Source organism: Schistocerca nitens, chromosome 5 (assembly GCF_023898315.1).
Source record: "Schistocerca nitens isolate TAMUIC-IGC-003100 chromosome 5, iqSchNite1.1, whole genome shotgun sequence".
Classification (NCBI taxonomy): domain Eukaryota; kingdom Metazoa; phylum Arthropoda; class Insecta; order Orthoptera; family Acrididae; genus Schistocerca; species Schistocerca nitens.
The window spans coordinates 741,450,325-741,477,864 of NC_064618.1; the positions used below are offsets into that span (position 1 = coordinate 741,450,325).

General features: G+C 39.2%; 1 protein-coding gene across 1 annotated transcript in view; it reads left to right on the top strand.

Annotated features, from left to right (window-relative positions):
- Window positions 1–27,540, top strand: part of LOC126259688 (cholinesterase 1-like) — a 186,940-nt gene that overhangs the window by 64,772 nt on the left and 94,628 nt on the right. The window contains exon 5 of the mRNA XM_049956647.1: window positions 12,001–12,186. Coding sequence (XP_049812604.1) covers window positions 12,001–12,186 — 186 coding nt within the window. The remainder of the gene's footprint in view (window positions 1–12,000; window positions 12,187–27,540) is intronic.

Below are 27,540 nucleotides of genomic sequence, written 5' to 3' on the forward strand. Positions count from 1 at the left end.
CAAAGTGTTTGGTTCCCAAACACGTTATCCCAGTTATGCATTTACCACAAGTCACATCCAGATTGTTGAAATGCTGTTAGACACCTTCTTGCATTGTTGAAAAAATGGCCCAGTTCCACTTATATCCTTCACAGAGGGTCGTATAGGTTGTTATTAGGTACTGTAACTGAACATTGATTTTTCACGGACCTATTATTTTGTCCACTTCTCCTTTCTCCTACCTTGTGATATGCAACCCCAAGCTTTTTATTTCATTATTGGATTTCTCTCCCGCCATTTTTTATTAAAAATTTTATGTGTAGTACTTGGTTTTTAGAATTTGTCTTTAATGTAGTTTCAATAAGTCTTCTCTTTGATGTACAAGAATTTGCTTGCAGGTGATAATCTTCATTTTCCTCTATTTATGTTTAGATTCAAGCATGTCTGCCTTAAGTTAAAACTGTCTGCTTACATAAACCCTAGGTTGTGGAACTCATTAAAAATATGAAAGTGATGGAGCAAATGGAATGACTTGAGAATTAAGGGAGCCACTTCTTCAGTGTAGCACTTAAGTTACATATTTCTTTGTACAAGTATCTTCTACCACTTGGTAGGAACAGTTTTATTTCCTTATGTGATTATACATAATTATGGAAATTAATTTCATTGAGAGAAAGCAACAGGTAGTATTATAGTAATTTGTTTCCATAATTAATATGCAGGAATGAAATTTCCACTCTGCAGCAGAATGTGCACTGATATGAAATTTCCTGGCAGGTTAAAACTGTGTGCCAGACTGAGACTCAAGCTCAGGACCTTTGCCTTTTGTAGGCAGGTGCTCTGCTGACTGAGTTACCCAAGAATGACTCATGACCCACCCGCACAGATTTACTTCCACCAGTAACTCATCTATTAGTTTCCAAACTTCACAGAAGTTCTCTCGTGAAACTTTCAGAACTAGCATTCCTGAAAGAAAGAACTTTGCAGAAACATGGCTTAGTCATAGCCTGAGGCTGAAATTCATTCTGGAAACATCCCCCATCCTGTGGCTGAGCCATTTCTCTGCAATATCCTTTCTTCCACGTCTGCTAGTCCTGCTAGTTTCGCAGGAGAACTTCTGTGAAGTTTGGAAAGTATAACTGAGGTACTCACAGAAATAAAGCTGCGAGGGCAGGTCATGAGTCATGATTTTGTAGCTGCATTGGTAGAGCTCTTGCTCACGAAAGGCAAAGGACCCAAGTTTGAATCTTGGTCCAGCCCACAGTTTTAATCTGCCAAGGAGTTTCATTAATACTTCTGTGAAGTTTGGAAAGTATAACTGAGGTACTCACAGAAATAAAGCTGCGAGGGCAGGTCGTGAGTCATGATTTTGTAGCTGCATTGGTAGAGCTCTTGCTCATGAAAGGCAAAGGACCCAAGTTTGAATCTTGGTCCAGCCCACAGTTTTAATCTGCCAAGGAGTTTCATTAATATTCTGTTTTGGATCATGTGCTCTGTAAATGTTTTTCATCACCCCCCCTCCCCTTCCACTAAATTCTTTGTAAGTAATCTTACTGGACCATTATTTGTGCCTGTGTGAGGCAGTGTTGTTTTCTTGTAATATAAACTTACATTTGGCCAGGTGCTACTCTCTTGGCTGTTATTGTTGGATTTTAGTAATAGAACTGCTTCTTCTCCTTCAAGTATGACATTGTAGGCAGTTGTATCATTTAGTGAGGCTTTTGTAATTCAGCTATCAGAGTTTTTTAAACTTGAGCTGCATATGAAACCAGTGGGGACTCTCCCCAACTTATTTGATAATTTGTGATCTGGTTTGGAACAGTACAAGCTATCACAGAGCAACAAATTGAAGCCAAGTCCTGTTTATTCTGTATCAGAGTTCCTCCAATAACAACTGGAGTTCAGAATGTAAACACAAGAAACTGATACATTTGTTGGTACACACTTCACTGATCAAATTACAACTTACTCAGACTGGACCTGGGCTGGCTAATATGCAGAAGTCTGGCATGGCCTCATCAGAAGATGCTTGTGATTACAAGCACCATCTGGGCAGTGTTGCCACAGTGGTTGACGTGGGCTAGTGTGTTGGCCAACCTCGATGTAGGTTTAGGCTGTTTCCCACATCCAACTAGGTGAATATGAGGCTGAACCCACATCCTACCTCAGATACGTGCTGTGCAAACATTTAGAAAAAGTCTCACACTTCCACATGGAATTTGCTTTAGATGCAGACAGACGAAGTACATTGATTCTTACACTGGCATTTCAACAGGAGAAGCAATCAGACAATCCCTACACAACAGTGCATCTGGACCACAGTGACTGACTGGTATGGTAAGAAATAGCTTTACAGGAGTGTGTGGCAGGTCCTGTCTAAGACTTACTTGCACATTAGCAGCATGCTCAGCCTCTGTACTTTCTCAACCTGTAACTTACCTGCTCATACCTGCAGTGCATACAGTCATGCATTATTTGCTACCCTGTGAATTCTATCTCTGTACAAAGGCATAAAACTATCATGTGGAAATAAAGGTTTGCCACTACTAAAGAAAATACTAAAGTTCTGGTAAAAATCAAGTACTTGGTGGCTAGAATTAAACTTTTCCTATTTAACACATTATAACACAGAAACTAATTCCACACAAGTACTAAACTTGGTAGCATTAATATCCAGAGTATGGGGTGCATGATTTCGATGCATCACAGTGCCATCGTCCAGCTCCAACTACGGCCACTAGGTGCTGTGATCAGTCATCGTAATTCATAATCTCACAAACCTGACCAGTTGCAGTGAACTTGTTGATGTGTCAACATGACCTTGAACAAAAGGAGCAGCTTGCACCACAGGATGCACAACCACATGTTGACTTCACTCTCCACTTTCTACCAAGGATTGAAGTTGATGAGGGCTGGCCCTGGACCATCCTGTGGACAGATGAAGCTCATTGCTCTCTGACAGGCAAGGTGAACACACAGAATTGCTGAGTGTGAGGATCTTCACCTCCAGTCACTGGGCATGAAGTTCCTCTGTTTGGTGAATGTGTCACTATATGATGTGGCTTCATGGCTATGTTCATCATTTGCTCATTCTTTTGTGAACAGGTTGGCGCTCAAGGACAAAAAATGCACAGTGTGACTGGCTAGCTTCACCAGCATGTCATATCTGCCCTACAGGAGGCAGATTCATTGAACTCAACAGTTTTCATGCAAGATGGGGGTCCCACCACGTATCACTTGTGAAGTTCACCTGCCGATCATTTCCAAATGCTTGGCCAGCATGATCACTTGATCTCACTCCCTGTGATTTCTGGTTGTGGGGCTACCTGAATGACAGGGTTTACCAGGGGAACATTGACACGTGTGCTGATCTGAAGTGCAGCATATCAAGAGAGATAGCCAGCATACCTATGGACATATTTCATTCTGCTGAGTGGAATGAAATCCTGTGCTTTCAGATTCTTTTGGAGACTGAGGGGTGCCACATTGAGCTGCATTTGTAGCAATAATGGTACTGGTATGTAATGATATGATGTACCATAGCAACACATTAAAAGTGTTTCGATTGAACTGATTCTGCATTATTTGTCTTTCCCATGTCCTTGACATTAAGGCAACCAAGTTTGTCCCCCGTACCATATTTGTTTTCTGTGTTGTAACATGTTAAATAGGGAAAGTTCAATTATAGCCATGTGATATATTCTTGAGGAATGTTGGTCTCTACAAAATCTTCTTACAAAGTTTTCCAAACACCACCACTTCCATACTGTGTGACTCATAATCAACTATGATGGTGGACATGTGGTTATGCCCCTCTCTGTGATGCTTTGCCACAGGTGCAACCTCCCATCTGGTTCAGATTTGTAATGAATCTTGACACAGCTTGGTCAATCCCAATTACACCCTCATGGGAATAATGATCTTTTTGCCATACAGGTCTTCCCTACACAATGCCAGGACCTTTCCCAAAGGAACAACACAGAACTGCACAGTCCACCCCACTAAGTCCCACAATTCAAATTAGTAGTGACTGTAACCAACAGGTTATCATCAACTGCTGCTTGACCACAGAAGCAAGATGGCGTCGAGTGAACATTTTTCGTGTAGTGATGGCCCAGTTTCTTTAAAAAGTGATGAGATATGTAAAATTTGCATGAAGAAGGTCAAAATAGGGATCCTGTGTGCCGACTGCAAGTACTGGTACCACGATAAATGTGTCAAAGTCAATTTGAAATATATAAAAGACGAACATGACTCGACATGCTGACAGTGCTTTGTAAGTGCCGCGGAAAACGAAATAACGAACACGCCAAAGTCAAAAGAAAAAATAATAAGCATGTTAACAGATGATTTAGTATCAATCAATACAAAATATCAAGAACTTCTGAGAAAATATCAAGAGCTGGAAACTAAATATAAAGCAGTGGATCGGAATTATCGCCTAACCCAAGACAACGACTTTGTTAATAGTCATTCTGCGCAGAAAATGTGGCGTGTGCTGATAAAACAAACAAGCAAGAACTACATGTAAGTACAGCCCCAGTGATACCATTATCAAACAAATTCTCAGCACTTGTAGCGGATTGTGGTAACACAATAGACATAAACAAACCAGAAAGTAATCACAAAACTCCCGCTAAAGAACCAAAAAAGAACTTTCCAACCATAAGATGCACCATAGGGCTTCTTCTGTATGCTGACAGTCATGGAAAAGATCTATTCAGACGTTTTCGCGAAAGTATGCCTTCAAAGCATTCAGTTTTCGCAAAAATCAAGCCTGCTGCAATGTTAAATGCAGTGGTGGTCGAATATTACAACAGAAACAAGTCAATTGGAAAAGTCGCTCACGTTGTGATTATTGGCGGCGGCAACAACGTATACAAAAAACGAAAGCAAGACAGCCCTGCGAGGCCTCCGTAACATATTACCAAATCTATTTCAAACGAACATTGTCATCACAAACGTGCCAGTGCGACATGATTTACCACAGTGGTCATGTGTAAACAAAGAGATTCAACATTACAGTTCCAAGCTAAAGAAACTGTGTGATAAATTTAGCCATGTACATTTGATAGACTTAAGTAAGATGAGTCATGATGAAAATACAAAACACTGATTCCACTTAAACAGGAATGGGAAGGTCAAGCTAGTTTCCCACATAAGCAAAGTGTGCGAGAAAAACAGTGTGGAGAAAGCTCCAATTGCTCTGGGCTACAACAGCAAGACTTTTTTTAGAATAAAGGACCATAATAATAGTTTTCAGGGATGTATTTCGGATATGACTGAGTCCCGTGCTCGCAAAGAAAAGCCAGGCTGTGAAGTAAATGCTCAGTCATTGCAGGTCAGTTCCAAAAAACCAGTGTATGCAAAATGTCATAAAAAGTGTAACTCAGACAATTTTGATTCGTGCAAAATGGTAAATAAACAAGAAGGGATAACACCCTTAAAGTTAATGCACTTAAATGTGCAATATCTCAGAAACAAACTAGACATTCTACAAATATTCATAGAGGAACACTTGCCACATGTACTAGTAATAACGGAACATGGGCTAAAATGCAGTGAAATAATATACTATAGATTAGAAGGTTACTTACTAGCAAGTAGTTATTGTATGCAAAACCATAAAGGGGGTGGTGTGGCAATTTATGTTAATAAGGATGTAGAAGCTAAAAAAAATTCCTTTCTGGAACACCACACCAAAGAAGGATCAATTGAAATGACAGGTATTGTACTCCACAGTAATGATCTTAAGTTACCAAAGCATAAAGTGATTGGAGTGTATAGGCCACCAAATGCTGATGTAATGCTGTTTATGGATAAACTTAATAGTGTTGCTGGTCAGGCTGGTTCTAATTACCTTACTATATTAGGTGACTTTAATATAGATGCAAACTCAAATAGTATAGTAAACTTGAAACTCAGTGATGTACTGACCTCATACAACCTCGTAAATATAGTGAACTCTGACACCAGAGTGACAGACACATGTTCCACTAGAATAGATTATGCTATAATCAACAAAGATATTATAGATAAAGTAAATTACAGTAACTTAGATTTTCTTTATTCTGACCACTTCTGTCAGGTGATAGAATACAAAAATTCAGTTGTGCCTAAAATAACAAAATTGGTGCTACAGAAACGAATGCTGAATGCCTCAAATATTAATGCTCTTAAAGACAAACTAGCGAATGAGAAATGGGATTCTGTGCATCAGGTAAAAGAGTCGGATGAGAAATGGAATGAATTCTACTCAACCCTATTGCATCATTATGAATATAGTTGTCCAGTCAGAGAAATCCAGAAGGTAGTTAAACACTGTCAAAATGGAAGTAAACCTAGATTAAAACTCCCAACAAATCTGATAATGCTCAGGCAGCAAGTACATGATCTAAACCAGCTTCATAAAGCTACTACTATGCAGGTTTTCAAGAAAAAATACAATAGGGCCAAGCAAACTTTTAAAACTTAAATTGTCAATCTAAGGAAGCAGATTAACAGCAAAACAATAGAACAGTCTGACAACATAAACAAAGCATCTTGGAAGCTGATTGACAAATACCGAAAAGGTCCCAACAAGGTGAACATGGAACCACTCAGCATAAGACATGATGGTAACATTATAAAAAACCCAGAGACTATATGTAATATTTTTAATAACTACTACATTTCTGGTGAACAATCAATGCATATTACAGATTCACAGATAGAGATCCGGTGCCATCTCACCCAGTGTACCGAATTTGAATTTGTGGAAGTGAATGAGCAGGAGGTTTGCAGGGCAACATACATGCTAAAGAAAAAATTTTCATCTGGATGGGATGGCATATCCAGTGCTATTACTAAAGCATGCTTAAAAGAAATTTCTAAACCTCTTACTCACCTGATTAATTGCAGCATTAGAGAAAACATGTATCCAAAAGTTCTAAAAATGAGTGTAGTGAAACCAGTGTATAAAAAGGGAAGTAAGGAAGAAGTCTCCAACTATAAACCAATATCATTAATTCCCACTTTTAGTAAGATATTCGAAAGCATTATCCTTTCTCAGCTAAGTGCCTTTTTCACAAAACATAAACTGCTTGTAGATTCGCAGCATGGCTTCAGAAAAGAGCTAAGTACAACCACAGCAGTTACACAGTTCATCCATGAAGTTTACTGTCTGTTGGACCAGAAGATGCAGACTGCAGGTATATTTTTGGACCTGACAAGAGCATTTGATATGGTAAACCATAGGGTACTTCTTAAAAAGCTAAAATCTTATAGTATTGGGGATCAAGTCATGAATCTTCTAACCACATACCTGTTGAATTGTAAGCAAAGCACTAAATTGTCATACAAACTAGATAATAAAATCATGAACTCCCAGTCCACCAATGAACCTGTATTACAAGGTGTACCACAGGGCTCAATCCTTGGACCCTTACTCTTCCTTATATATATTAACAACATTGCACAACCCATTAACTCCCATATTGTAAGCTATGCAGATGACACGTCAATCTTATTCTATGGGAGCGAATGTAAAGAGCTAGAATCTCTTGCTACTAGTGGTGTAACAGAAGTAACAAAATACTTCAATGATCTGGGACTCAAGGTGCACCAAATCTTAACTACTGACATTTAAAACAGGCAGTTCTCATCACAACAATATGAATAGTGTGTGTAATATCTCTGCAACAGAAAATGGTAACTGTAAATTCCTGGGTGTATATGTTGATGAAAATTTGTGGTGGACATACCACATTAATTTTGTATGCGGAAAAATCAGTAGTGCCATATATCTCCTCAGCCAGCTTGCAAACATAGTTCCTAGCCAAGCACTGAAATTAGTATATTATGGAACACTTTACCCCTTTCTCAATTACGGAATTGAACTATGGGGCTGTGCAGATGATGTACATTTAAAAAGAATACTACTACTACAGAAAAGAGCAATAAGACTTATACATGGGATGGGACATAGAGATTCATGTCATGAAGTGTTTGTGCAGCACAAATATCTGACAATATATTCTCTGTACATCTTCAAAATAGTTGTATTTTTTATAAGTCAACCAACAGAAGCTATCAAGGGCAGTGATGTACATGATCACAACACTAGAACAAAGTGTAACTACTTCCGTAACAGAACAACGTTAAAAATGACTGATAGAAGTCCATATATCAGTGATTTGATTTGGTATAACAAGCTACCAAACTCTCTAAGAATGTACATTGGAAATGTTTTTAAAACAAAATTAAAATCTTTTCTAGTAGAAAAATGTTTATATTCTTTCAATGAATTTTAAGATAGTGATTATAACATGAGGCATTAGCATATCAGTTGTAATGTGATAAATGTAAAAAATAGACATAAGAAGCAACTGCTACAGAATATAGTGTATTTTATAAGTATAAATATAACCTTAGTATTAAGTCTGACATTTGCAAAAACCATCATTATGATGGCTCCACGCAAAGAAAATGTAAATAAATAATAAAAAAAAAGAGAAGTACACCATCAGCAGCATGCACAGCAGCTGCATTGCCAGGTCTGATAGCATCCATGTTATTGTGCAGAATAAGCTTTGTGAAGTGAACTACGTTTGTCTATGTTGGTCATTGTCACAATCCAAATCAAACTTTAATTCAAAGTTATAAAACTGCACAGCCTAGGACAAGTTACTTCACACACTCTTGATTCTGCAAAGCTTATTTATAAGATCTGAACTAGCAACATGTTGCCCATCCTTCCCTTTAGCTGCCAGAGCTCTAAGTCCTAACAATGGCATTCCTGCTGCCCTTCCATCTCTTTGTACTGCTGTGACATGAGCCACCATATTTACTGTGAAACTGAATGCTTAACTCATTCTTACTGACTTCCTAGCCCTCAAACTGCAGAATTATGACTTAATATAATCTTTGCTGCTACTTCCTGCTTTACCTTAAAATAATTTTTACCAATAGAAATATTTTGTTTTTGCTAGAGCACACTGGTAGGAGCAGTCCACCTTTCCTATTGTGAAAGGGCATCCACTTACAGATATTGCGTTTTAGTTTTTACCCAGCTCCTCTGTGGTTGTGTTACTCTATCTCCTTGATTGTGCAAGTCTCTGCGCCCCAGTGCTGACACTCAACTCGGTTCCCTCCAAAATTGTTCGGCACTGCCACCCATGCAATCCATACTATCTCGCGTCATGCCTTACATCACACTGAAATCTGATTTTCCTCTCTTCATTAAAATCGGTATACATTCTGTTTCATTCCTCATACAACTACCCCATCTGCATCTACAATAAGTGGCTGCTGTTATTTACATATGTTACAGAGTACTAAGCTAGAGTGTGGTCATTTGTGCTCACCACAATATCACATCTCAATCAGTTGATGTCACTACACAGAGATACTTGAATTTTTTTGGTTAAAAAAAGGTTGTGAGAGCTTATTATTTCACGGCCTACTACTGCTGTTGTATATGCTCTTCTGTGGAAGAAAAAATATGAACCCAGAAAGCATAGGTGCCTGTAGTAACTGTTAAAACAAAAGTTCCTATTGTGCTATTATCCTATAGAGTTGTTGTCAAAAGGCATGTGCTTCCCACTGTAGTCTGTCCAACAAGATCCAGCCACAGGACCTCTCTATTGCAGTCAGGCATGCTTAACTTTGTGCCACGTAGGTGGACCTTGAGAAATATCTCACATTAAAATATCAGTATAATATGAAGTCTCTGTAAAGAATGTATTTCACATGCATAAATTATCATTAATAATTTCTCCAGCCACCTGAGAAAATTAAAACACTATTTAGTCTATTAGCATAATTTTAAAGTGGCATAACATTTTATTTTCTGTGTTTAAGCCATTCCCTTCATTAGTTTTACTGTAATATGGCATCACCAGTTTGCTTTCAAGGTGTATCTGCCAACCTTCTGTATCATCTAGTTAACATTCAAACTGACATCACACAGAGCAGAAATTGCATGACCCTTCAACATTCTTGTTTAGGTGTTGAAAGCTCCTTCTATTTATTTATAGGTTTTCAATTATTTTTGTGAAATTGATGAAAAGAGTAATCATTAATATTCTTGATTCTGTCTGAGCTACAGCAATTTTGGTTTATGCTGATCTTTAGTTGTCCCAAATGTATTTTGGTTATTCTTTAGGCTTTCATTCGGAAACAGTTACCTTTTAATGATAGAGTTACCAAAAACATTCAGCTCATTCTGTATGGTCAATCAGTTGATCTTGGCAGCTTTTCGTGGAAGTACTTTTTGTAAAAAGATGCATAAATATTCAGTCAGATCTCAATAAAACTTCAAAGTGCTGCAAATATTGGCAACTTGCTTTAAATGTTCAGAAATGTAAAATCACACACTTCACAAAACAAAAAAATGTAGTATCCAATGACTATAATATCAATGAGTCACTGTTGGAATTGGCCAATCACACAAATACCTTGGGGTAACACTTTGTAGAGGTATGAAATGGAATGATCATGAAAGCTCAGTTGTAGATAAAGCAGATGCTAGACTTCAGTTTATTGGTAGAAACTGGGGGAGAGCAGTCAGTCTACAAAGGACATTACTCACAAATCACTTGTGTGACCAGTTATAGAATATTGCTCAAGTGTGTGGGACCTATGCCAAACAGGGGTAACAGGGGATAATTAATGTATACAGAGAAGGGCAGCATAAATAGTCCCAGGTTTGTTTGATCCATTGGAGGGTATCATACAGATACTGAAGAAACTGAATGGGAAGGTAGATGTAAAATTTCTCAAGAAAGTCTATTTACAAAGTTTCAACAACCAGCTTTAAATGAATAATTACTGCACACACAAAGGCATTCAAACAATCATTATTCCCATGCTCCTTACGTGGATAGCGTGGGAAGAAATTCTAACAACTGGTATAATGGGATGTACCATCTGCCTTGCGCCTCACAGTATATGTTGTAACTGCGACCAGAACGGTCGTGGGTTGATGTGACGGAAAGAGCGGCGAGACCCATGGAGCAGACCACGAACAACAGCACAAACAGGAGAGGATGGACATGACCAACAAAGAAGCTCATGAACAACAACAAGATCAAAACAACAGAGTCATAAGAAAACCTAACTAGACAACCACGTCCACTCGTACGCAGAACTAGAAAGTAAATACGCTGTCTAACATGAGGCGCCAGGAGGCGCGCGCCACCGTGGCTTATGGCGCGATGGTGCAGAGACCTCTAGGGGTCTTCGACCTCCATGCCATCTGGTGCAGATTCAAATTCCGTGGCGTGTGGTACCAGAGCATAGATGCAGATGTAGAGTAGATGTAGGAAGATACTTCTGGCTTGATACAAACATAAGCTGGACATGACACATATCATGTAGTAAAATGAAGTCTACTCCTCAATTGCACCAATGTGTGAAGAAGTCCCATATTTAGACATTTGACAGAAGGCAAAATCCATGACGGATCATATCCACCAAGCAGTGATATTGTCTCAGTGATACTGTAGGAAACACCCCCTCCCTCTGTGTCAACATTGCACTTTCTCCTGTCCCACCTCTCAATAAACAAATCTTGGTTGTAACATCTTGATATAATTATCCGTAATACCTATTTAATGCATTCCTTAACCAATTATAAATAGAAATATACCTTCAATTTCAGGTATGTACACCACTTGTGGGTATTCAGACATGCCTTACAATTAAATCCTACTGACAGGTTAAAACTGTGTACCAGACATGGACTTAAACCCAGAAGTGGAGCTGTAAGGGTGCATTGAGAATTGTTTCTGCATAGCTTAGTCATTGAGAGCGTTGCCCAAATGAGACAAGGTTCTAGTTTTGAGTTTCAGTCTGGCATGCAGATTTAATCTCCCAGGAAGATTCAAAACAGATTCATTCTGGATGCCTTACTGAATTACTTTCTATCAATCTGCTGTTTCTTTTTATTGCAAAAGAAATTATTACTTAAGGAATTATTAGAAGACAGCTTCTTTCACTGACTGGAAAATATGAGATAATGAGACATATCTCAAATTTCAGGTTACCTAAGCACACAGGACAGTATAATTCCTGGAAACAGAGGTTTTAAAGACCAGGTTTTGGCTCTACAATGGGTGAAGGAGAATATAGCTGCCTTTGGTGGCAATCCTGAACGAGTTACAATATTTGGAGAAAGTGCAGGAAGCACATCGATTACGTATCATCTCATGTCTCCCAAATCATCTGGTAATTGATTTCACTTATAATAATATACTATACTTGTGTCAGAGTGTTTTGAAGGAGTTTTTCATGCAGATGTTGCTGTAGCTTGGTAATGATTTAGTGGTATAGCTTTAGTGGTATACTTTCTACAATTCAAATAATTATAGGAAACACTGACTAATAAACAATGTTGTGTAAATCCCCACATATTATACAAATAATAATTTAACATAAGAAGATAGAACATATAAACTGAAATGTATGGAAATCATTTACTACTCTCATTACTATCCACATAAATCTCTGGATCTAGAGTTCTCCGTGACCATTTTCCTGCTCCGTTGATTGTAGCCATTGCAAGGTCTTTGCTGTGCTGAGATGATCCAGTTACAGCAAGGTGTGATCTCGGGTACAGGTCATGATATGTGAATATCTCCATCATTATAACATTCAGTTGGTAATATGATCCCCTGCCTCCCATTCTAAGAGTTAAGACATAAAAACTCATGTAAATCCTGACCACATTTGATTAAGTATCTCTGTAATAAAAAAGTGCACAGTTTTACAAACATTAAATTTAAGATCAAAATTATATACTGTTATCTGTGTATCCAGTATTTCAGATGGTTTATAATGCCCTTATTAGAAAAAATTACTATGTCAGCCAGAATATACTTCATAGCTAAACAAATCATAGTATCAACCATATTAAGCAGCTAATTCACTGCTAACGAGTGAGCTTTATAATAAAATTTACATAAATGGTTTGCAAAAGTGATTAGTCAGACAAAAACGTCAGAAAGGCTAGGAGAATTACTACATTCATGACCCAAAAATTAATGGGTGGACAATGAATGTATGAACTCCTATATTGCACATTGTTCCCAAAGCTTTTTGTCTGTTTGACAGCACATGGTTTCTTTTCATCCTGGTGCTGAGTGACCTGCCCTCCTCTTCAAAATTTTCCTAAACTACCCTATTTTACCCTGGTAATGCTAGGGTAAGTAGTTGTACTTTTAGATGTGTTTATCAGCAGTACTAAAAATTTTACCTCCTGGAGGTAAGTATGGCCAGCCATTCTGTATCATAATTCTATAGTTTTATCAAATAAATATTGACTAGTTTATTACAAGTTTGATTTTTTATTCTGTTTCTTTTAGGAATTTATTCAGATTAAACTGTTAATTACATTCCCCAAATCTGACTACCTGCCAATCCACAATTTCTCCTGCTTAACATAATAGGCTCTACAAAGTGTCTCTAGTTCTTTCATAACACATTCTGCTGAGCAGAAACCTGATCTGCAATTTGAAATGAGAATTTGTCTCATTTTTTAAATTTCTAACAACGGTTTGGAAAGTATGATTTGAATTGAGGTTCATTGACAGTATAAGTACATTTGGGTTTAATAATATCTTTGAAAAATGTGACTAATTTCTTCACTGTAATACAGCCACTGACTTCTATTACTGGGCCCAGTAATACAAATCTCAATAACAAATTTATCACAACCAGAAATTGTGCAAATTTCCCTTTCAAACTTGGCAGTGGCCTACAAAAACAAATGTCAGCTATCTACTGATATAGTTGCGATGATAGTGTGTACAGAACCCTTATGCTAATTCATGAAACGTATTTGTAGTTAAAAATATGGGCCGCCACCAGCTGTAGGACGGAATGATAACAGCAAAAATTTTTGCTGGACTGGGACTCGAACCGGGATTTTTCACTTATCATGAGTTGAAGGAATATTACATCATACTTCTGAACAACAACAGCACTGCAATCCTAGTTGGCTGTAACTTTCTTTTTTTGACATAAATCACATGGACCCATGGACCCATCTGGCCATACAGAATGTTAAGTTTTTCTTCAGCTTCTCAAGTTACACTTTTTTACCAAAAATGTAGCTGAAATTGATAAGCTGAATGATTCTTCTGTGCCAGCATTGGACAGTGAAATGTGTAGTTTCAAGTGTCTTTAATACATATACAGGGGGGTCAGAAACAGTCTAAAAAATTGTGTGTTGCAGGGGAGGTTGAGCTGAGAAATGACTGTTAAGAAAAAAATTCGATACATTGCACCATTTCTGTGTTATTGAAGTTAACCAATCAGGTCATCATGCGTGCATATTCAAGCAGCCTGTCAGGGACAATGTTGCCAAACATTATTTCATTTAGTTTCCTGAAACTGAACAAACAACTTTTTTTGATGTAGCTTAAATTTAACAAGTGGTAACTCATAGAGAAACATGTTTAATGTGAACATTAGTTAACCTGAATTTATTTTTGTGGGTGCAAATAGTTTGATAAATTATAGAAGAAATGGCTGCTTTGTTATTCAGTATCGGGAGATATCTAGTATACTGCTTGATGTCTTCTGGCAACATACTGTAGAATTTTGTACTACAACGTACAACTCCATTCTGTGCCCTGGACTGGGACACACAGAATATGTATGAGATTTATGTTTAATTCTACTACTGTGTTGTGAACTGCTGAGTTATCCTAATTTCACTCTTGTTATTAACCACAAATGTTCTGAGTGAGTATATACGCACATAATGATAGGCCTATTTTGTTGACGTCAGTCTATTGTAGAATTATGGAACATGTTTTATGCTCAAGAATTATGACTTGTAGGAGAAAGGAAGTCACCTCTATAAAAATTGACATAGATTCTGCAAACAAGATAGCTTGCAAAACTTAGCTCACTCTGTCACTCCATGAGATTTATAGCTCTGCATACAATGGTGCTGAGGTTGATTCTGTATTCATTGACTTCAGGAAGACATTTCACACTGTCGTACAGTGCTGTTTAGAGAGGAAAATATGAGCTTGCCAACAATCACACCAGATCTGCAACTGGGTTCAAGACTTCCTTGCAGAACTCAACACATCACTCTTAACAGAACAAAATTAACAGATGTAAAGGTTATTTCTGGAGTACCCCAAGTAAGTATTATAGGACTTTACTGTTAACAATGTATATAACTGATCCAGTAGAAAGTGTTGGGAGCTCTTTAAGACTGTTTACATATGATGTGGTTGTCTATAAGAAAGTAGCAATGCCAGAAGGCAGTATCAATTTGCAGATGATCTACAGAGGATTGATGAATGCTACAAGGTCTAGCAGTTGACCAGAAATGTAAATAAATGTAACATATTGTGTGCAGATAGGAAAAGAAATCCACTACTGTACAACTACACTACCAATATTGGTGACAAATTGTTGGAAAGAGTATCTAGCATAAAATATCTAGGACTAAATATCCAGAGTGACCTTACGTGGAATAACCGCATAAAAAAAAATAGAACAGAAAGCAGATGCCAGACTGACTTTGATAGGAAGAATCTTAAGGAAATGTGACTCATTCACAAAAGAAGTGACTTACAAGACACTTCTTCAAGCAATTCTTGAGCATTGTTCGTCAGTTTAGGACCCTTACCAGGTAGGACTGATAGAAGAGACAAAAAAGATCCAATGAAGAGCAGTGCATTTTGTCTTGGGATCATTTTGTCAGTGCTATAACATTACAGAGATGCTCGACAAGCTCAAATGGCAGAAGCTATAAGAGAGGCATTGTGCATCCTGGAGAGGTTTACTATTGAAATTTCAAGAAAGTACTTTTTGTGAAGTGTAGGACTACACATTTCTTTCTCCCATATATATCCCGTGAAATGACCGTGTTGGGACAATTTGAGAAAGTAGAGCTAATACAGAGGCTTACTGATGATCAATCTTCCTATTGCCATTTGCAAGTGGAACAGGAAAGGGGGGTAAGTTAGTGGTACCAAAAGTACCTCCTGCCATACACCGTCAAGTGACTTGTGGAGTATTGATATACACTGATGTCCAAAAATTAAGGCAACAATGGAAATTTTGCAAGATTGCATTTATTTTGACACAAAACGGTATAAAGAGGTGATAGCGTAGCAGAAATGATATTAAGAATACAGAACATAAACAATTGCAACAAGCATAATGCTAGACAAAAATGTTCTTCATTTTTTCCAGCTTAACTGATTTGCACACACGTGCCTCAGTATGGGGTGTGGCCACCTCTGGCAGCAATACAGACTTGTGAAGGATGTCATCAATCTCTTGTTGAGGCAATAAGGGCCGTTCTTCCTGCAGAGCTGCTCGCAACTCTTGTGGAGTGGTTGGTGGATGCTGACATGATGCAATCTGTCTTCCTAGGGCATCCAAGACATGCTGTATGGGATTCAAATCAGGAGAGTGATCAGTCCATGCCATGCATGCAATATCTTCCATTTCCAAGAACATCAACAACCCGTGCTCTATGACACTGAGCATTATCATCCATCAGTATGAAGTCTGGAAATCAGGGTCTTGCAACAACTGCACATGTGGGCCCAAGATATTGTCATGATACCTGACACCGTTTAAACCTTGCCATTTCACCCATACAATTTCACGAAGAGCTGTTTGAGAGGTGAATGTAATCCTTGCCCACACCATTAAGGATCCTCCTCAATATCTGTCTTTTTCCACAATGTTTGGGTCCTGAAATCATCTTCCATCCAGATGCAGATCCATTGAGAATGGATTTCCAGACCAAATCGTGACTCATCTGTGGAAAGATCATTGGTCCACTGTTCGACTATGCATGTGGCAATTTGATGACTCCACTCTAGACACTCCCTTCTGTGAAGGTACGTCAGAGGTACACATACAACAGGTCTCTGACAATAACAGCCACTCTGCTGAAGTCTTCTGTACACCAGTGGCCTCAATACAGGCATCCAGTGGATGCTGCAAGGTCAGATGCCCGCTGCTGTGCAGTACTGAAGCGGTACTGTCGTGCCCTTACAGCCAAATAATGGTCCTCTCTGTCTCTGATGTCACACATGGTTGGTCCTGCTCTGGCCTTCAGGATACAGTTTCAGTCTCTATAAACTGTAGCCACATCCAAGAAACAACAAAACAATCCACATTAAGCCACTGGGACACATCAGCTTGCGACTGTCATGCTTCCATTCTTCCTGTGGCTCTCCATTGCAGAGAGACTGGAATACTTCTTCTCTGTGCCATAATGCTCTGTCTGTAACTGTGTATACAATGATTGTGGGTGTGGGACTACCCAGTAAACACTGCCCTGTTTGGTAGCTGCCCTGACATAATCATCGGCATGGTTGTCTGTTGACTGGAATGTCATCTTTTGAACAAAACACTATCATACAGACATCTGTTGACAGTTTGCATGATCATATTGTAAGTTAGATAAAGGATGGGGAAATAGCAGTTTGTTTCTTTAATTTTGGACACCATTGTAGATGTAGAGCCAACGGCCTTGCCACAGTGGTAACACCAGTTCTTGTCAGATCACCAAAGTTATGCACTTTCGGGCTGGGCTAGCACTTGGATGGGTGACCATCCAGTCTGCCGAGTGCTGTTGGCAGGCGGAGTGCACTCAGCCCTTGTGAGACAAACTGAGGAGCTACTTGATTGAGAAGTAGCGGCTCTGGTCTCATAACCTGACATATGGCTGGGAGAGTGGTGTAGAGATGGGGGATCCGCTCCTGAACTGTTTTATAGAGTTGAATCTTTCAAAGGAGTGAACAATCAGTGATTCAGAAAAAAAGAACGGTAGCTCCAAACGTTTCACACAGCAGAGAGAGAGAGAGAGAGAGAGAGAGAGAGAGAGAGAGAGAGAGAGAGAGAGAGAGACGGAGCATATCAGCGGGGCCTCTGCTGATCAGAGCACGCTGCACGCCACACAACACAGCCGGCGCTGGCCTCTGCCCTGCTTCTGCCCTGGCTGCCTGCATTGTGCAGTGCCCCATTGGATTTTGTGTTTCACATATGCCGTGCCGTCTCTGTGCTTCCTCTGCCGCGTGCAGTGCCTGGCGCACCTTAACTTAGCATCGCACTCCGTCGGCGATCGTTTCAGTCGCACGTCCTGCCCTCTGGGCGGTTGATGCGAGCAACAGGACAGAGAGCCTCCTAGCGGAGAACATAAGAACTACTTGCAACAACCTGCTCGCAAGAGAACGGACGATTTGCCTCGGAGCGGGTGAGTGGTGGCCGCTCACCGCTCCCCCCACCCTCGTAACTCGCCCGCTCAACGCTCACCCCACCGTTCTCGACTCTAGCCAGAGCGTTGAGCAAAGCAACTCAGGTGTCACTCTGGTCTCTGCGGTCTTAGCTCACGCAGCAATACAGCTCGCGGCTCGGCCAGCTTGACTCAGCGCCCCTGCATCGGAGTTCGTCTATTCTGGATATTGTTCTTCGTACTAATACCGATATGTATATTACATAATTATGTTATGTATACATCATTTGTTTTTATTTTATTTTTATTTCTTTAAACTGATCAGATGAGGTTCCTGACGACTCTTCTTACTATAGGATTTTTTATTATGGACACTCGAATTTACACTTTAATTACGAGCGAACCAATAAATGTATCGCAAAATGTGATACACCAATATTTCCCTTGTTTTATTCTGCATAAGGCTATATGCAGCACTTTGGTCTTACAGTCAAATTTATATTTTTTTTCTAATTGTACGGATTTTGCGATTTTGGGCGTCTTCGGAAGGAAATGTTCACTTTAAAAATATATGGCTTGGGATGTATTTGTACGAGGTTAATGAAATTTTAATACATTATAGCCAAATACATTGTTAATGTAAATCTCAAGTTACAGCATTTTCTGATCACCCAAAAAACCACGATAGTGCAAAATAAATCGATAATCAAAAACTTTGTCATATCGTGGAAATTTCAATAAACAATACAAAATTCTTACTCATTATCTGTGTTACTTCAAAATAGGATCAAATAAGATCAAAATACAGGTATAGTACTGGAATAAACCAAGTTTAAAGGGCAATGTGCCTTCCATTTATTTTCTATTGTGAATGAGTGGTGAGTCATGAAAAAGACCTAGTTCATTTCAGGGAGTGAACAGTTCGGATCCGATCTCTGAAAAGAACAGTTTTGCCCATCTCTAGAGTGGTGAGATAACCATATGCCCCTCCATATCCGTGTCCATTGATACCTGTGAGCTGAGGATGACACAGCAGCCAGTCAGTACCATTGGGACTTCCAAGGCCTGTTTGGATGGAGTTCAGTTAAGTTTAGTTTTAGTGTAGATGTAGATGTATTGTTACAGAGTGTAAGGATTATTAATACTCTAAAGATGTTTGATTAATGACTTTGTGGAATATTCTTATTGCACATCTCCATAGACTAAATCATTTTTTGACTATAGATGTATTCCAGTAGATTATGCCATTGAGTGAATTGACAGAATTGAGTAAAGTGAAAGTATGCAAGCAATCATGTCTGTATGTCAGCACTATGAGACAGACTTCTAAGGGCAAAGCAAGGAGAACTGAGCTTTTCAGCTTAGCTGGTGTCCTCTCCACTGAACATAAGCTTTGGTACTCACGAGTGCAGTAGATGTATCCACTTTTAAAAATGTGTGAAAAGATATAAATTCAAACAAGAGCAATCTGACCCATGAGGTATCGTCCTCTATTACCTTCATTAGACAGCAATTAAAATAAATTGTTCTTAACCTAAAGGTGTGACATTCACCTGCTTTATTTCCTCGTTGATTGTCCTCGGTGTCAACATACTGCTTTGCTATACTGGCTGAAAAATGGGGATGGAAGTTCAACACTGACTACTTTAAATGATTTAGCCAACAGGTGCACATTTGCGTTTCACAGTTCTTTACTTTCACTGTTCACAAGCCCCCAATATACACATTTAATATGACCAGTTAACTATTATTTAACATTCGATAAGCCTTATTAATATATCGCAGGCAAACATGCACATATTGTTACAATAGTTTACTGTTGAACATTTACGAGCTGTAAAAACCTAACCACACATTTCACAGTCTTTCAAAAAAACTGAACAGTCACCGTCATTGCTGTAACACATAGCCTATTGGTGTAACATTTAATTCACAGTTAAATTGATACATTGTTGTTGATCTAACCAATACGGGTTCTGTGTCTGAAACCCAGTGATGGACTAACTGTGTCAGGACCAAAAATCGGGCCCTTATATATTATCACAATATATAAATAGTTTATTTTGCATCATCTTAAGGGTGGCATGAAATTCTTCTCTTTAAATTTGGGTGAAACCTTTAGTTGTTACTAGTATTATCAAATGTAAGTAAAAAAACAAATAGAGGCAGATTCACTTATACATTACTATATAACATAGTTGCTACATTACACTGTGTAACACCATCCCACCATGGGGCCATGTAGTGAACATGTTGTCCATATTCTTGAACCAGCACTGTGAGTATAAAGGAGCTAAACAAAGTGCCTTTCCTCCAAAGACTTCCATGAATATGTCAGTTGCTAATGAGGATAGATAACAACGGATTGCCATGCTGTCTATCTGTTTGTAGTATTTTCATGGCCATCTGAAGTATGTTGATGACAAACATAAACCAACCAGTTTGTTAATTTCTGACGGGATAAGCTCTTGTAGGATGTGAACAGTTTTGTTTGCAGCCACATTTGCAAATAATGACTTCAGGTTGAAGATGCTCATGATGTCCATGGGTAAAATTGTTTCTCCCTTTATTCCCTCTATAAAGAGCATGGAGTTCTTTGCGTAAGATTTTTTTTGCCCACTAGAAGTCTTAACTTGCAGGCCAGATACTTTGCTATGTTGTATGTAGGCGTATTAATCCCATTTATGATTGACCTTATTTTTATATTTTTGACACCCCATAAATTCTAAGTGGACTTGGATTCTGGGAATGAGTCCCTTGGCTGTATCAGCATCAATTATTGAGTCCTTGATTAAGGTCTGTGTCTTCTGAGGTGTCTTAGTCATAGGGTCCACTGGTAGTTCATTGCAGATGGGATCATTTAATAAATCAGGCCTTTCCTCAAGGCTAAGTTTGTGCTTTTTTGATTTGGGACATAGTAAAATTTGAACCGTTTCTTGCCTAATTTTCTCAGCTTTACTCACAGATGTGCACAAGAATGTTTTGGGATCTGCTCATGTGTGAGGTGAAGTTTAATCACTTAGCCACTGCTTCTGTGGTTATGTTTCTGACGGCATGAGATGAGAGATTTAACATCCAAGCAAAACTTATTGTCATGTGTCATCTTTGCTAGCTGATCAAATTTCTTCATCTGGTAACTGGCGATAGTTCCACTGGTTGCAAGTGCTTGCAGGTGAGTGATTCTGTTAATGTTATCCCATTCTGCCAATGATAGCATAACTGATAATAGAAGATGTAGTTGCCTGCTGCAGTTGTATCCAAAGTGGACTGTGAGTGTGGAGAAGTCTACATAGGCAAAACTAGCAAGTCAGTAGCAATATTCTAAACTCAGATTGGAATGTATACCACAGAGACAGGCTGGACAGTGATGGTGGAGGCGTGTTTATAGCTATAAGAAGTGCAATAGTATTGAAGGAAATTGACGGGGATCCGAAATGTGAAATAATTTGGGTGAAGGTCACAGTTAAAGCAGGCTCAGACATGGTAATCGGATGTCTCTATAGGCCCCCTGGCTCAGCAGCTGTTGTGACTGAGCACCTGAAGGATAATTTGGAAAATATTTCGAGTAGATTTCCCCACCATGTTATAGTTCTAGGTGGAGATTTTAATTTGTCAGGTATAGACTGGGAGACTCAAACGTTCATAATGGTTGGCAGGGACAAAGATTCCAGTGAATTTTTTTTAACTGCTTTATCTGAAAACTACCTTGAGCAGTTAAACAGAGAACCAACTCGTGGCAATAACATATTAGACCTTCTGGTGACAAACAGACCCGAACTATTTGAAACAGTTAACGCAGAATAGGGAATCAGCTATCATAAAGCGGTTACTACATCGATGATTTCAGCCATAAATAGAAATATTAAAAAAAGGTAGGAAGATTTATCTGTTTAGCAAAAATGACAAAAAGCAGATTTCAGAGTACCTGACGGCTCTACACAAAAGTTTTGTCTCAAGTAGAGAAAGTGTTGAGGATCAGTGGACAAAGTTCAAAACCATTGTACAATATGCGTTAGCTGAGTATGTGCCAAGCAAGATCATAAGAGATGGAAAAGAGCCACCGTGGTACAACAACCGAGTTAGAAAACTGCTGCGGAAGCAAAGGGAACTTCACAGCAAACATAAACATAGCCAAAGCCTTGCAGACAAACAAAAATTACGCAAAGTGAAATGTAGTGTGAGGAGGGCCATGCGAGAGGCGTTCAATGAATTCGAAAGTAAAGTTCTATGTACTGACTTGGCAGAAAATTCTAAGAAATTTTGGTCTTATGTCAAAGCGGTATTTGGATCAAAACAAAATGTCCAGACACTCTGTGACCAAAATGGTACTGAAACACAGGATGACGGACTAGAGGCCAAAATACTAAATGTCTTTTTCCAAAGCTATTTCACAGAGGAAGACTGCACTATAGTTCCTTCTCTAGATTGTCGCACAGATGACAAAATGATAGATATCGAAATAGATGACAGAGGGATAGAGAAACAATTAAAATCACTCAAAAGAGGAAAGGCCGCTGGACCTGATGGTATACCAGTTCGATTTTACATAGTGTACGTGAAGGCACTTGCCCCCCTTCTTGCAAAGGTGTACCGTAGGTCTCTAGAAGAGCGTAGCATTCCAAAGGGTAGGAAAAGGGCACAGGTCATCCCCGTTTTCAAGAAGGGACGTCGAACAGATGTGCAGATCTATAGTCCTATATCTCTAACGTCGATCAGTTGTAGAATTTTGGAACACGTATTATGTTCGAGTATAATGACTTTTCTGGAGACTAGAAATCTACTCTGTAGGAATCAGCATGGGTTTCAAAAAAGACGATCATGTGAAACCCAGCTTGCGCTATTCGTCCACGAGACTCAGAGGGCCATAGACATGGGTTCCCAGGTAGATGCCGTGTTTCTTGACTTCCGCAAGGCATTCGATACTGTTCCCCACAGTCGTTTAATGAACAAAGTAAGAGCATGTGGACTATCAGACCAGTTGTGTAATTGGATTGAAGAGTTCCTAGATAACAGAATGCAGCATGTCATTCTCAATGGAGAGAAGTCTTCCGAAGTAAGAGTGACTTCAGGTGTGCCGCAGGGGAGTGTCGTAGGACCGTTGCTATTCACAATATACATAAATGACCTTGTGGATGACATTGGAAGTTCACTGAGGCTTTTTGCGGATGATGCTTTGGTGTATCGTGAGGTTGTGATAATGGAAAATTATACTGAAATGCAGGAGAATCTGCAGCAGATAGACGCATGGTGCAGGGAATGGCAATTGAATCTCAATGTAAACAAGTGTAATGTGCTGTGAATACATAGAAAGAAAGATCCCTTGTCATTTAGCTACAATATAGCAGGTCAGCAACTGGAAGCAGTTAATTCTATAAATTATCTGGGAGTACACATTAGGAGTGATTTAAAATGGAATGATCATATAAAATTAATCGTCGGTAAAGCAGATGCCAGACTGAGATTCATTGGAAGAATCCTAAGGAAATGCAATTCGAAAACAAAGGAAGTAGGTTACAGTACTCTTGTTTGCCCACTGCTTGAATACTGCTCAGCAGTGTGGGATCCGTACCAGATAGGGTTGATAGAAGAGATAGAGAAGATCCAACGGAGAGCAGTGCGCTTCGTTCCAGGATCATTTAGTAATTGCAAAAGCGTTACGGAGGTGATGGATGAACTCCAGTGGAAGACTCTGCAAGAGAGACGCTCAGTTGCTTGGTACGGGCTTTTGTTGAAGTTTCGAGAACATACCTTCACCGAGGAGTCAAGCATTATATTGCTCCCTCCTACGTATATCTCACAAAGAGACCATGATGATAAAATCAGAGAGATCAGGGCCCACACAGAGGCATACCAACAATCCTTCTTTCCACGAACAATACGAGACTGGAATAGAAGGGAGAAACGATAGAGGTACTCAAGGTACGCTCCGCCACATACTGTCAGGTGGCTTGCGGAGTATGGATGTAGATGTAGAATACGCGTATGGGAGCATGAGTGCCACATTTCAGTTTAGCAGCACAACAAATCTGCAGTGGTCGAGTGCCAGAAAGATTCAAACAGAAAATAAAATTCAACAAAACCTGCATACTTGCCAAGCAGCTGGAATGAGGAAGTGGAAGATCAGTTTGGTCACTGAAGTATTAAAACACCCTAACAACATGAATAGAGGGGATGTAGTTAGGCTTGTGCCAACATGGTTGCCACCCACCAGAGCCCAACGAGCTTCACTAAGTATAGTATCACCTCCTCTGGCCTGACAGTCTAGTATGTCTGTGTCATACTGGACAATTGCGTTTATTGGCAGTGGTTATATGAGTATCATGTCATAACTGTGACATGCGCTCTGTGTGATGGTTATCCCTTGGTATCAAGTATTGTGACATACCCATGTATGGAACAGAGTTATGGGTTTTGTATCTTTTTGATAAGAATAAGCTGTACAGAAAGTTGTTAATGAACAATCAAAAGTCTTTTGCCATTACATGTAAACTGAATGGAAATGAAGCAAGAAGAAGGAGTCAAATAAAAGACTCAAATCAAATTACATCAGCTACTTACAGTATTTCAGTCATAAGGGTTTCGGTCATGATCATATGGGCTTAAAAGGAATGTTTGATGCTGCAACAAGCCTGATACACAGTCAACACTGTTTCATGCCTCCACTAGAAGAGCTTCCAGCTTCACTATTTGGGCCTGCATTGCACACCGTGGAGTCCCTCTGACCATTGACTAATCTTTGTTCACAAGAACTGGTACCTCACCTGGACTTTCTGTATAGTCTTGTGAACTAAACCATAGATTAATTCTGAACATTTAACTTTAATATAAAACTAATGTCTCTTGCAGCGGTCTCTACGTGATATTTTCAGAAATTTTATAAATTATATAACTCAGTACATATCTCGAAATATCTCTTCTTATCTTACCGATTATCAATGCAAATTAGTTTCAAGCCCAATTATTCCTTGGAGCGTCCATTTACTCCATGGAATAGCTTCTCTGCTATCTATGTTTTCTCTTATGAAAAGAATGAAGGAATTCTTGCCGATTAGTCGTGAAAGAAGGAGGATGTATATGTATGTATTGTTGAGCTAGTCGCCATCTTGATGAGATTCTGTATGAGAAGGAATTTAATACATGAACTAAACTAAAGTAAGTGTGTTCGCGTATTATTTAACTGATTATTACTGACAGTGTCTGCTTACTATGCTGTGTTGCACGGGATCAGTGGGGAACGTCTGATTTACACTGGACGAACCTGCCGTTTTATATGCTCAAGATATCCAATTACTTCAAATAAATGGGCTAACACGGTCTTACCAGCAGATCTTCGGTCTTCCCCATGTGATCACCGAAAGTTAATAATTATTACAAATGTTTCCAGGAGATCGACTGACAATTTTCATTGCACCGAGACTTCGAAATTCCTTCACTGACTTATGGAATTTAAGTTAAGCTTAATTTAATCAGGATAGAACAGTATTGAACTGTGTGAATGTGATAAGCCTGCTTTGTGAATGAAAATTTCCTTAACATACGCATGTTTTTACTATCCTGATCAGTGAAGCTAAATCAGGCCGGTGTGAGAGAGGTTTTTTAAAATTTAGATTCCACAAAAAAATATTAAAAAACCATTAATAATCAGAGTAACAAGAAATGTAATAAAATAATCTAAAAACAAAGATTCTGTAACTTACCAAACGAAAGCATTGGTACATTGATAGAAACAATAACAAACACAAACACACACACAAATTTCAAGCTTTCGTAACCCTGGTTGCTTCATCAGGAAAGAGGGAAAGAGAGGGAAAGACGAAAGGATGTGGGTTTTAAGGGAGAGGGTAAGGAGTCATTCCCATCTCGGGAGCGGAAAGACTTACCTTGGGGGGAAAAAGGGACAGGTATACACTCGCACACACACACACATATCCATCCGCACATAACAGACACAAGCAGACATATGTAAAGGCAAAGATTTTGGGTAGAGACGTCAGTTGAGGCGGAAGTACAGAGGCAAAGATGTTATTGAATGACAGGTGAGGTATGAGCGGCGGCAACTTGAAGTTAGCGGAGGTTGAGGCCTGGTGCAGGAGGAAGCAAACACAAAAGGGTGCAGGTCTATTAACTGTTGGCAGTTCAAACATATGGTGAATGATGGTACCCCTTGGGGTAATGGCAGTAAGGAACAGGAAAGGACACCAGGTGCACCTAATGTGTATGCCTGGGCCCTCATTCAGGATGTCAAAGAGGCTATTCTGGTAGCCATTGAAGGAACAGGGTGCAACCAACTGCAGATTGTGGTGCACATTGGAAAAAATTATGCCTGTCATCTGGGCTACGAAGTCATATTTTGGTCATTCCAGTGACTGGCAGAGAAGGTTGAAAAGACCAACTTTGCATGTGGAGTTTAAGTGATGCTCACAATTTGCAGCATTGTCCCCAGAACTGATCACGGGCCTTTGGTTCTGAGTTGAGTGGAAGGACTGGACCAGAGACTTCAAAGGTTCTGTGACAAGTCACGCTGCGACTTCCTGGACTTGTGCCATAGGGTTGAGAACTGTAGGGTTCCCCTAAATAGGTCAGGTGTGCAGTACACATCAGAGGCTACCATTTAGGTAGCTGACTGTGTGTAGGGTACACTCAAGACTTTTTTGGATTAGGTGACTCTCTATCCAATCCAGACAACGATAGCTATTGGCAACCCAGAAGTTTCAGTGTAAGATTGAAAGAAATGTCTCCCACAGGTGAGAGTATTAAAATACTAATTGTAAACAACTGAAGCATTTGCAGCAAAGTGCCATGAAAAGCAGTGAAGCTCACATAATGTTAGGTACAGAAAGCTGGCTGAAACCTGAAATTGATATCAGTGAAATTTTTGGGGAAAATTGAAGTCTGTATTGAAAGGATATGCTACTACGTACTTCAGTCTTTCAAGAAATATATGTTGTCTTTTCGACTGATAAAAAAGAGAACTCAGAAGGGGCGTTGTTAAGTCATTGCAAGAGTTTAGTACTTCAGTTGAAATGTCACATAACCAGAAGAGTTACTGTTTTTAAGTGAGCTAATGTTTTTTGTGATGTCTTGAACAATTGATTTGCAAAACTAATATCTAGTGGTGGAATATAGATCCAGATCATAATTTGGTAGTGATGAAGAGTGGATCAAAGCGTAAGAGAATTTTAATGGTAATCTAGGTACAAGGAAGTAGAATACTGAAGTATTAAGGAATGATGACCTGCAGTCAAGTTCTCTGAACCTGTTGGTAATGCGATAATGAATCATACAGTAAGTAATTCAGCCGAGGTGTGAATGGATGTCTCTAAAGTGGATGTTCAGAAATTGAACAATGCAGTTATAGGTAT